Raw genomic sequence first — 12,913 nt, forward strand, 5'->3', positions numbered from 1 at the left:
AATCACAGTTCTGCTGCCTCTGAGGCTGCCTTTTGCAGATTTCCTAAAACCCCCTAATTTTGTGGATTCCCACACTTTTCAACCCTCAGGATGCCAACCAAGGTCCCAGCAGGATGCTGTGTCCCTGCTCCTCCTGGAGTGATGTTTCTGGGAGGGCAGTCACCAGGAGAGGGGGAATTCTTTGAAGAAGGGACAGCACAGGGCAGAGGCTGAGCAGGGAAAACTGGGAACTTGCCAAACCTCTAAGAAAAGGACTGAGATAATCTTTGTTATCTGTCCGTTCCCTTGTAAATACAGCCAGGAGAGAGAGCAGGGATGAGGTTGGTGTGAGGGCTGTGATAAAGCAGATGGAGAAAGGCTCTTGCTCAAACCCCTGTCACCACACAGGGGTTTTGGAGTTCTGCAATGGTTCACAAGCTGTGCAACATGGGGGATTTCCTACAGCACTCCCCAGGAAATTTAAGAAAGTATATTTTATGCTGTGACACAAAATTCTGTTATTCTGGTGCTGTGATTAGGAAGAGGAAAGGCCTGAACATATCTGGGGATTGTTCTCAGTGACAAAAATTTGAGGATGAGCAGAAAATGTTCTTCCAGCAGTGTGGCATTGGTGTGGGAGTCACCTCACCCAGTGACTGTGGTGTACATTGTGTCTCCACCTGACCCGGCTGTCCTTTCTATTCACTGAACAGACACAGAAACATCCAGGGTGTGATTTATCTCATCCCTGCTTGACATCTGAAACAGAGAGCAGACAAATCCTGCCCTGCAAAAGGCCTCTCCTTCAACAGAGCACGAGTTCCTAGCTCAGAATTGGACTCTGATGTTGCAGACAGAGTTTAGTGAGAAGGCAGAGCCCTCCCTTTTCACACCTGCCATGACAAAGCTGTTCCCTACGAGCTGCAAGACTGACAGACCTGATAGATCAGAAATGCAGCCCAGCATGGTTTACACAGAAAACCCCTGATCTGAGGGGTTTTCTGAGCCAGCTGCAGGGCAGGGTCCTGCCAAGGGGTGGATGAAGAGAAAAGCTGCCCTGCAAGGTGTGCAAAGCCAATTTCACTGCTGTAGGAGCAGCAATCTCATCCTGAGAGCTTCTCAGGGGAGTTGCCAGCACTCAGCCCCACCTCAAAGCTTCCTGGAGCTGTTGCCACAGACGCTGTGGGCACCAAATCATTCTGTTCATCTTTTCATCTTCTTGGTGTGCCTCTGTTGGTGTGAGTGTTGTATGGTTGTGAGTGGGGATTTGCTCTGGCAGTGCCAGAGTAGAGAAATCTCTCACCAAAGGTGCCCAGAACAGAGACAGGAGAGGAGGAGGAGGAGGAGGAACAGCAAACACACAACTGGAAGTAGGGGTGAGCAAGGATATTTGATCAGGTAATTTATCCTGCCACACAGCAGGACACTGACCCCCACTTTAATTATTGTGTCATTTGTCCTTGACAGCTACTGCTGCTTCCAATTAACACCCTTAATTAAACCCCCCAGTTTTCCAAGGGTGTAAGCATGGATTTACTGGGAAAAGAGCTACAATGAAGAGGCAGAGCTTGGAGGGGTCTGATGAGAAATGACATTCCCTGTCCCAGTGGGACTGGCAGGTTCTGTGCTTATCCTGCAGACGTGGCAGGCTGGGATCACACCCAGCTCCTCTCCCAGCACTCCGACATCTCCCTGTCCATGAGTCCTGTTTCTCACCAGGGTAAATAAATAAATACTATTTATTTACCCTGATGATATATAAATTTAAACGAATATAAATATAAATTTAAATATAAATTTTTTGCCTTCCTCTGTTTAATAAACTGTATTATCATGAACACTCTACTCAGGGCTTTGAAATCAAATCAGCTCCACTCCTAATCTTCCTGCAGTTTTTCGGGGTTTCTCACCAGGGTAAATAAATAATTTTTATTAATTTTTTTAATACTTATTTGCCCTGGTAAGATATAATAGTACTAATACTAGTACTAGTACTAATACTAATAATTTATTTTATTTAATTTTTATTTTATTTAATAAATTATTAATGTTAATATAATATATTAATATTGATATCATTTAATTATTTTATTTAATAATGCATTTTATTTTTTAAATAGAGATATAATTTTTGTTTATTTACCCTGGTGAGATATATAATAATAACAACAACAACAATAATATTAAAAATAAAATTTTATTATTTATTTTTATTTTATTTAATGAAATAAATTATTACTATTAATAATTTATATTAACATTATTAATAATAAATTATTTTATAGTTATTTTATTTTATTTTTTATTTATAGATATATAATTTTTATTTATTTACCCTCTCTAGGCTTTGCTTTTCCCTGTTCCTGCTTTTTTACTGGGTCTATAGGTCAGCTTATAAGGCACAGGATATCCAACATGACAGAGGAAATCCAAGTCCCTTTGTCCATAATTCAGGCCAGAATAGAATCAGCATCTTGGGATGCTGTGCAGGTGATTGAACACCCTCACTGACTGCTATAAAGGTGCAGAAGTGCTTCAACCTGTGCTTCCTTCAGGTGGTTTTTTGCCTTCCTCTATTTAATAAACTCTATTATCATGAACACTCCATTCAGGGCTTTGAAATCAAATCAGCTCCACTCTTAAATCTCCCTGCAGTTTTGTGGGGCTGGCTGAGCCTTGAAAGATAGCAGCATTCACAGAACCCACATGGCTTGACAGAGCCACTGTTCAGTGTTTTGGAAATGTATCTTTTGACTGTTGGGAAGGAAATTGGCTACTTAAGATGCCTTTTTGTACATTTAAATTAACTTAGTCCATCACACTGAATAAATCCTGCCGCTGTATTAACATCCAATTATAACAACAGAGATTGAGCAATGATTCAGGTTTTGACCAGAATGTTGGCAGTTTAAGGGGGGAAAGAGAAGTAATGTATATTGAAATAAAAAAGTCAAAAATGGGAGCCAGAAAATTGTGACTGAGCACATAGCAGGAGCTTTTGTGAATGCATAATGGCAGAAGCAGGAGCCAAATTTCTAACAGGATTAGCTGTTCCTGTCTATCAGATCCAAAAAAAAACTCAATCATTTTGTTTTAAATGACTTTTTGTAACTCATTCATACTAGGAATAGGGAGGGGAAGGGAGGCTGGGAGCTGGGGAATGTGCAGTTTGGAATTTAGGCAGGATCAGAGGTGAGTGTTGTGTGAAACACCCTGAAGGAGCAGTTGAGCCCTGAACCATCCAGCACTTTGCAGATTTCTACAGATTTTAAAGATGTCATTGTGAGCCAGAAACTTGTGTGTGATTTCTTTGGGGAGCAGTGAATGAATGTGTTGATGAGGTGAAATATCTCTTGCAATCCTGCTGCAGCCATGGCAGCTGGGCCTGCTCATTGTCCCTGAGAAGGACACAAGAGTCACCTTCCCCTCGTCCAGCCCTGGCTCTGGGATTGCATCTCACTGGGACAGGGATCATCTGTCATCACCTTACCTTCATATCTTCAATATTCCCATGAACCCAGAGCCTGAATATATTGTATTTCATAACCTAATTTACGGCAATTTGCCAAGAAATGGCAAATTTCAGTCCTCCAGGACTTCTCTCTTGTACCTATATCAGAGCCAGCAGCTGCTGGATGTCCACCAGGAGTGTGGACAGGCTTCTGAAGGGACATTACCTTCATATCTTCAATATTCCCATGAACCCAGAGCCTAAATATGTTGTATTTAATAACCTGGTGCTCAGTGAGTGGGTGTTACCTGAACTTCCTCCTCAAATGTGCTCAGATTCGTCTCACTGGGACAGAGATCATCTGTCCCTCTGCTCCGCCCTGGGCAGATCTTTGGAAGCACAGCAACTCCTGGATGTCAACCAGGAGCGTGGACAGGCATCTGAAGGGACCTTGCCTTCACATCTTCAATATTCCAGTGAATTCAGAGCCTGAATATGTTGTATTTAATAATCTAATTTACAGCAATTTGCCAAGAAATGGCAAATTTCAGTCCTCCAGGACTTCTCTCTTGTACCTATATCAGAGCCAGCAGCTGTTGGATGTCCACCAGGAGTGTGGACAGGCATCTGAAGGGACCTTACCTTCATATCTTCAATATTGCCATGAACCCAGGGCCTGAATGTGTTGTATTTAATAACCTGGTGCTCACTGAGGAGGTGTTAGCTGAAATTCCTCCTCAAACTTGCTCAGATAAGCCCAAACCTTCAGACACACTGAGACAGCTCCTCCTTCTGCTGCTGAGACCTCACTTCCAGCTTCAGCTCTGTTTGATGAAATGGGGAGATGTGGGGATGCAATCAGGGAATATTCTGAGCTGGAAGGGACCTGTGAGGATCATCCAGTGCAGCTCCTGGTCCTGCACAGACACCACAGATCCCACCCTGTGCATCCCTGAGAGCATTGTCCAAATGCTCCTGGAGCTCTGGCAGCCTTGGGAATGTGACCATTCCTGGGGGAGCCTGTTCAGTGTCCCACCACTCTCTGGGGGCAGAAACTTTTCCTGATATCATGTATTTTCTTAATATATGGGATTTAAGCCCTGAGGACAACAGCAGTCTGTTCTTACATCCATATATTGCTCTGGCACAGTGAGACTAAAATACCAGTGAAGCTGTGACCACTGCAGGAATACAAATTACTCCAAATGCCCCAAAATTAAAGAAAGACACTTTCCTTTTCTAATCCTGCTGAATCCCTCGTTATATCTGGGATATATCTCAGGCATGTGGTGGATTCTTGGAGTTGCCCTTCAATCAAGGACCGAACTTCAATGATCCTTGTGGGTCCCTTTCCAACCCAGGATATTCCAGGATTCTGCGATATTTGTCGCAAAATGCTGAATCCAGGTTTCACTCCCACTAAGAACCAGGGGTAGGGACCCTCACCAAGGTCAGGAAATAACCTTGAAGAGTTTGTCAGGCTCTTCCAAGGATGGAGAAGGGGTGGAGGGAGTGAGCACAGCCTGGTTTGCCGTGGAGATTTCCACCTCCAGCACTGCCTTGGTCCCTTCATCATTATCCATCAAGTGAATAATGGCAAGGCTCTGTAACTGGGAGGCTGCATGGACTTCCCTTGTGCTGACATTTCAGTGGCTGTTCCCTGGAGGGACACAGTCAGCTCTCAAACCCTTCAACGTGGAAAGCTGAGCTGAATTAATTACAGTTTATGCTCCAAAAAGGAAAATAAGACCTCTGATGTGCCTTATTTGCTTGATGTTCTTCCTCTTTTCAGCAGACGACCCTTAGGTGGCTTTTCTTTCTGCTGCAGCTCCTTTGTTTTTTTGTGTTTTCTTTCTGCATTAATTGGAAGGTCTGACACTTGCAGCCCAAGACATTTATCAGCGTGGTACAGTTTTAATTATTCTCACAATAAAGCTGCTAGAGGTGAGCTCCTGAAAGGACTTTTAGGGCAGGAATAATGCACACAGAGACACACCCTGGTGGGATTGAGAGGATTTGGGATGTGGGCAGCTCCTGACACATCCCTGTGGGCTCTGGGGCAGCAGCACAAGCCAGGTGTGCTCCTAAAAACAACAAATATCCCACAAAATATCCCCAAACACACTGAAAATAAAACATTTCTGCAAAGATGAAGTCTGGGTTCCCAGTAGGTTTCTCCTGCCAATGAGCTTGGCTGTCCTTTGATGGCTAATTAACTAATAAGAGTAAAACATACAGATACCAACTTTTATCTCCTTTTTTTTGCAGCAATTTGCCAAGAAATGGCAAATTTCAGTCCTCTAGGACTTCTTTCTTCTACCTATATCTGAGCCACAGGTGGATTTTGACTCTGAACATTCAAGCCAGGATCACCAGGTGTTGGAAAAGTTCATTTTCTGATCTAAACTTCTCAACCAAGGCTCACTTTTACCAGACAGGTGTAAACTGGCTCAGAAATGAGGTTGGATGGAACTATCTAGAGCTAATGAGGATAAATCAAGCAGCACCATATGTCAAACTGAGGGTGGTTTGGGTGGGAACTGCAGAGCCAAACCCAACTGTGCTCACAAAATTCTAATTACCAGGTGGGAATTGCATCTGGATTGAGGAATGGCAGGTTTAGAGTCTTTCAAAATTAAATTATCTGCTTTTTCTTCAAATCTTCTGGTGGCCACAGTGCAGACATGGCCAAGCTTGATGTGATTGAGATAAATCACAATGTATTTTTCTCAGGTGGAAATACAACATGGGAATGGCGGACATAATGAATTATAATGTGAGCCTTATGGATTATAAATTTATAAATAATAAATTGTAAATTACAAATTATAATGTGATATAATATATAATATATAATATATATAATATATAATACATAATATATAATATATAATATATAAATTATATATAATAATATATATTATATATTATATATTATATATTATATATTATATATTATATATTATATATTATATATTATATATTATATATTATATATTATATATTATATATTATATATTATATGATACCTTTTGGTATCTTCTTGTAAAAACTTTTGTCTTTTTGGAATTTGGATTCAACACAGACTATTGGGTTCAACAAGTTTAATTGGGTGAAAACCTGAGGCATAAAATTTGTTCTTCATAAATAGGTGATACCTTCTTGATCAGAAGCTTGAGGAAGGTGAAACAACTTCATTCATGGCCAATCTTAATTTTTAAACTTCTTGGAAGAATCATAAAATCTTGGAAAATACCTTTAAAAACATCAAATCCAACCATTAATTCACCACTGGCAGGGTCATGATAATTAGAGAAATCTGAATTACTCCCTCCCTGTCTTGTTCTTATAATTTTTACTGCTCTGTGGTTTGTTCTGATTGTGTTTTTATGCTCATGGCTATAGATTCACTTGAGAAAAGGGAGTTTGTGTTGGTTTTTGTTTGAGTTCTTTCCCCCCATTCTCACGTTTTCATTAAAGGCTTTCAGTAGCCGCAGTTGGCTCCTCTGGGTGACTTGGCACAGGCACTGGTGCAATGGTAAATAAATAAACCCCATCGTGTTTCTACCTGGAGTTTTCTAAAGCTTCTGCCACTTGCCAGAGGCAAAGCTGCACATTTTCAGCTTGTGCTTATAGACTATCAACTGGGATTTGGGGTGAGAAAAACAATTTCTGATACAACCAGAAAAAGGTCTTGGTACGGAGCTGGAATTTTGCCTGTTATATATATATTTATATTAAAATAGATAAATATGAAAATTAAAAAGCCAGTCCTTGGTTCATTTGCAGACACAGTCGAGATGGATCTTAGTCTGTCACTCCACAGCTCAAACTCTCCTGAATGCAGTGCCAAGTAAAAAAATTGTCCCTGGGATCCAGGTGCATTCCCTCGTCATTTGTCAGGAGTAACTGTTCTGCAGTTTAGAGCTGGCAGCTCTCAGTGGCGTTTCATCAGGATAATGCCTCACTCCATCATCTGCGGGAATAAACTCTCCCTGCTGACAGGAACTGGGGTGAAGACACCAGCAATTGACTGGATATTACAGAGGCTCTCTGAAGCTTATTGAATGGAAAAGGGACTAGCAGGTCATTGGGCCCAAATTGTGTGTTTGGCTTCAAAAGCTGTGAGGGGCTTGCAAAACGTAAAGGGAATCAAAATCTGTGAGACAGGAGGTCAGGCTGGGCAGTCCCTTCAACCTTTGAAACCTCTCGCTGAAACACTTTAATTAAAAAGGAAAAATAAAAGAAAAAATAGATGATAAAATGAGGTATTTTGGCAGTACCTGGGTGTTTCAGGTCCTACTCTAATGCCTTCTGAGCTGCAAAAGCGGGGCTACAGGAAGAAAATATCCAGCCTGGTAGCCTTTGTCCCTTCCCTGCTGGGAGCAACCTCTCCTGGGATGGGACAAGAGATGGTTGGAAAGATGCATGGACAAAAGGGAGTGGAGTTAATCCTTCCCTGGGACCAGCAGTGGTGGTGGCAGTGGGAACTGGGGGTGGCAGGAGGTCATGGGAGGGAGACAAAGACATCACAAGACCTCAGTTCTCACAGGAAGCCAGAAAGAAACAAGAGTCCAAAACCAGAGAGATCAATGAGGTCCAGGGAGTTTAACTTACTGCAGAAGAACTCAAAATGAATTAACTTAATTTCACAGTACCACATCCCCACAGCTTGCCTAATTTGCTGATTGCTGGGAAATCCTGCAAGGCATGAAGGGCTACAGGGAATGTGGAGCAGGATATGCACAGGGATTGCTCCAGGCTGAGCTCTGGAGAAAACCATCCCCATCCCCATCTATCCCCATCCCCATCCCCATCTATCCCCATCCCCATCTATCCCCATCCCCATCTATCCCCATCCCCATCCCTCTGCCTGCCAGCCCTGCATGGGTGTTCCTGCAGGAGGACAGGTGTGGCCACGTTTCTCTTCACAGAGAAAAGCAAGGCACATTTTTTCAATAATATTTCTGGGTTTCACATTCTCTGAACCTCAGAGAAAGGAAAAACAATTCTTATCTCATTTGCTGTGCCTGTGTTTGTGCAAAAGTGGAATGCAATATGGAGATGGTTTACCCACAGTGATGGTGTTTGGTTTCCTTGGGCTAAGTGTGTTGTCACAGACACGTTTTATGGAAAATCCTTTCCTTAGGATTTTTCCCCCTGAGAAGCTCAGAGGCCTCAGGAACAAAATGTAAACAATGATTATCTGCTGCTGTGGAATGCAACAGGTGCATCTGTGATTGGTCTCATGTGGTTGTTTCTAATTAATGGCCAATCACACTCAGCTGGCTCAGACTCTCTGTCTGAGACACAAACCTTTGCTATTCATTCTTTCTTTTCCTATTCTTAGCTAGCCTTCTGATGAAATCCTTTCTTCTATCCTTTTAGTATAATTTTAATATAATATATATAATAAAATAATAAATCAGCCTTCTGAAACATGGAGTCAGATCCTCCTCTCTTCCCTCATCCTCGGACCCCTGCGAACACGGTCACAGTGTGTAGCCCCACATTTCTCTTCACAGAGAAAAGCAAGGCACAATTCTTCCCAAGAATATTCTTATCTCATTTGCTGTGCCTTTGTTTGTGCAAAAGTAGAATGCAATATGGAGATGGTTTACCCACAGTGATGGTGTTTTGATTCCTTGGCCTATCAGGGCCAGGTGTGTGTGTTTGTGTCAGGACTGTCAGCTGAGATTCTGTGCAGTGTGTGCAGAGTTGAGTGCTTGGCAGATTCAGTTTAGATGTAATGTAATATAATGTAATATAATATAATATAGACTAATATAGTATAATAAAGTGATTAATTAGCCTTCTGATACCCATGGAGTCCTCCTCCACCCCCCCATTCCTCCTTCATTGGGGGCGAAAAATATCCACTATAGGCAGGCAGCAGGGGAAGGGGACAGGGAGGGTGGCACTTCCACCAAGCCATCCTGAGTTATGTAAGGAGCCTGACGGGTTTTCCCTTTCCTCCTGCAGCTCACCAGGGTGCCCGTGGAGTCGTGCAGCCAGCACGAGACCTGCAGCGAGTGCCTGGGCTCGGGAGACCCGCACTGCGGATGGTGCGTCCTCCACAACACGTGAGTACCTCTGGGCTCTGCCACCAGCCCAGCCCTGCCTGTGCCACCTCCTGCCCTCACAGAAACACAGCTGAGGCCTGCAGAGGCTGCCTAGAGCAGAGGCCACTCAGGAAAACAGTGGTTTTCTTCATTAAGTAGGGAGTTAAGTGGTTACATGAAGGTAATACATACACCTGAAATCATCTTTCATGAAAAACCCAACTTACTTGGTAGCAAAGCCATATCCAGCAAAGTGAAGTGAGCAGTGGCGTTATTAAAACCTAAGAAAACAGTGATGGTTGGGTGATGATCCAACCCTTTAAGATGATAATCTTAACCCTTGATTCTAATGCAAACTCTATAATGGAAATATATTGAAGTGAAGGGGAGACGACCATCCTTTAATGCATCGAACTCCGATTTATTGATCGATCAGCCACTTCATATAACAGTGTTAATTAACTTCATACATATTACAAAATCCAAGCTCACGATAGGCTAACAGAGAAAACTCTAACCAGTCCTTTTGTTTTACAATACCTATAATTGTTTATTTAAAACAGAACCAGTGTTCCCACTGTGATATGAAAGGTTCCCAAAACTTCCATATCTGTTCCCAGGGTGCCATCTTTTCCCAGTGAGGGTGTTTGCTTGTTATGGGAAGACTGCCTGAGAACCTTATTGTTTATAAAGTGATGCATGAGAGAGCCTAATTGTTTATAGAAATCAAGCCTGGGAACTGCTTTTGGAACTGCTCACAACTACCTTTTACTTTCTCTCAACTGTATGTCTTCATGGCCTTTTTCTTTAAGCCATGCTTGAACTAAACTCTCCACAGAAATATTTGAAAACTAACAGGTTCAGGGTGTTCAGTGTAACAGTTTTCTTAGGACCAAAATGTGCTTGCTTACCTCACTGCTATCATCTATTACCATTGTGAGGAAAAAAGTGAGTACACTTCCTTTTCTTATGTTTTGCACTTAGCAGAACACTGTACATGGTTTATTTTCAACAGTCTAAATAATCAGCCAACTCAATCCAGATTATTTATCTACTTTCCTGCATAGGGATTTCCTGTTAAAGGAATAAAGTAGGGATTTATTAAAAGGTCTTCAAAGGATACACCTTGGGCAGTGCAAGAGCCTGGCTGTGGCTACACCGAAGATAGACTCTGAGTCATGAGTTTTCACACTTTTACAAGTTTTGGTTCATTTCCATATTGGGGTCAATTGTCCAATTACAGCTCCAGGTTCTGCAGTCCCATCCTCCCAGATTGCTCTCTTCAATTTTCTGTTGTTTGCACTTTTTGGGACTGAAGCTACAATGGTGTCCTTGGTTCTGGGGCTGGAATAGGATTGTTCTGTCTGACTGAGCTGTGAGAAGAACTTGAAGTTAAGAGTTGAAGTTATATGAAATTAAGAGTTACACACCAATGCAGAATCTGGAAAATATGAAAGCTCAAACTTAAGGCCTCAAGGTAGAGAGGCAAAATGATGTCTCAGTCCCTGGCTGAGCCAAGAAACTCCAAAAAAGTCTCTGGGATTTGCTGGGGAGTGACTTCCAGGGATTTTTGGAAGAGTTTTTTTGGAAGACTCAGAGAAAGAAGGGTGGCAGAGGCTGGACAGAGCTTCTCCACCAATTGGCTGTTTTGAATTCAGCACTCCAGCATCTCTTCTCTGGGTCACATTTTCCTGGTGGTTCTCATTCCATTCAAAGAAATTTGACTCTGGCCACCAGCCCCTGTCCCAGCACCTCCAGCTTTGCAATGCTGACCTGAACCTCTCCTCTTCTGGACTTTTCAGGATCTCCATCACCCTTAGAGAGGAATCCATGGGGGTTCACTCCAAGGGGTCCACTCCAAGGTAGTTTTCATTGGTACCTTATGGTTTAACAGGCTAGGCAGGGGCCTCATTCCTCTCTCCCATCATTTTGCTGTGCTGGTTTATCCATTGCCTCACAAGGAATATTGGATCCAGGTGTCCTCAGTATTGGGATATCAGTTATTGGGATATCAGTTCATTGGGACATCAGTTATTGGGATATCAGTTATTGGGATATCAGTTCATTGGGACATCAGTTCATTGGGATATCAGTTCATTGGGATATCAATTATTGGGATATCAGTTCATTGGGATATCAGTTCATTCTTGTTTTTCTTTAAGCTTTTTAGTGATGCCATTGATCTTGAAGCTGCCTCTCTGCAGCCTTTCCCTGAGTGATCTCCTCCTGCCAAAGCCCTGCAGAGGGAGGTGCCAGCTTGGCTGAGCTCCTGGCCATGAGTGGCAGGGAGGTCTCCCTTGCCAAGCTCCTCTGAGCACAGACAGGGGCTGGGAAGGGCTGGGATCTGTCCAGCCCAGGGTTCCAGCTGAGAGTGGCTCTGCAGGATGCTGTCACTCCAAGGCTCACGGTGTCCTTGGCAGCCTTGGAGGGTTTTTCTGATTGTCTTGTTGGTCTTCACCCTCTGACATCACCTGAATTCTTCCTGTGGAGTTGCAAAGCCTCCAGGTGCAGACAGGGATCCAGTTGATGTGATAGACTTTGCTGCCTCTCCTTGCTGGAACAGAAGGGAACAAACCTGGACCATATTCCAGCCTTCTGTCGGTGCTCTGAATGCTCTGCTTCCGTCAGCTTGTGTGACCCTCATCCAAAACCACGGCAGTCTGCCTGATTTCAGATCAGATCTGGGGGATCCATCCCAAAACATGCCCAAAAATGGGGCTCATGGTCTGGAATTGTTCAAGAGAACCTTGGCAAACCAGTCTTGAATTGTGGTGTGTCACTATAGAGCGCAACACAGTACAATAATACACAACTCCATCAGAAGGGTGAAAAAGAGAGATTTATTGAACCAACGTAGCTTTTATAGTTCTTCCAGATATTGACACCCTTCTAACACATATACAGCGCCCATTGGCCATAAAAGAGAAATAAAATTCTCAGTAGACAACCAGGGAGCCACGTCACTTTGTGAGCCAGTGAGAGTCCATATCTCCCAACTTTCTCTCCTTCCTCTGGTCTCCAGGCTAATGACATTGGTGTTCCTTCAGGAGAGATATAGGGCTTCTCCTTATCTCCAGGAGGCCCTGCTGGCTCACAGAGACAGCACAGAATGTCTTGCCCACAGGTCTTCACCCTCTGAGCTCACCTGAATTCTTCCTGTGGAGTTGCAAACCCTCCAGGTGGAGACAGGGATCCAGTTGATGTGATAGACTTTGCTGCCTCTCCTTGCTGGAACAGAAGGGAACAAACCTGGACCATATTCCAGCCTTCTGTCAGTGCTCTGAATGCTCTGCTTCTGTCAGCTTGTGTGACCCTCATCCAAAACCACGGCAGTCTGCCTGATTCCAGATCAGATCTGGGGGATCCATCCCAAAACATGGCCAAAAATGGGGCTCATGCTCTGGAATTGTTCAAGAGAACC

At 43.2% G+C, this 12,913-nt stretch overlaps 1 protein-coding gene across 4 annotated transcripts in view; it reads left to right on the forward strand.

Moving 5' to 3' along the window:
* PLXNA4 (plexin A4) overlaps positions 1 to 12,913 on the forward strand; it is a 512,377-nt gene that overhangs the window by 329,561 nt on the left and 169,903 nt on the right. For all 4 annotated transcript variants that reach the window (XM_063153651.1, XM_063153652.1, XM_063153649.1 and 1 more), the window contains exon 5: positions 9,413 to 9,513. In XM_063153651.1, coding sequence (XP_063009721.1) covers positions 9,413 to 9,513 — 101 coding nt within the window. The remainder of the gene's footprint in view (positions 1 to 9,412; positions 9,514 to 12,913) is intronic.

This window comes from Melospiza melodia, chromosome 4, assembly GCF_035770615.1.
Source record: "Melospiza melodia melodia isolate bMelMel2 chromosome 4, bMelMel2.pri, whole genome shotgun sequence".
Taxonomy (NCBI): Eukaryota; Metazoa; Chordata; class Aves; order Passeriformes; family Passerellidae; genus Melospiza; species Melospiza melodia.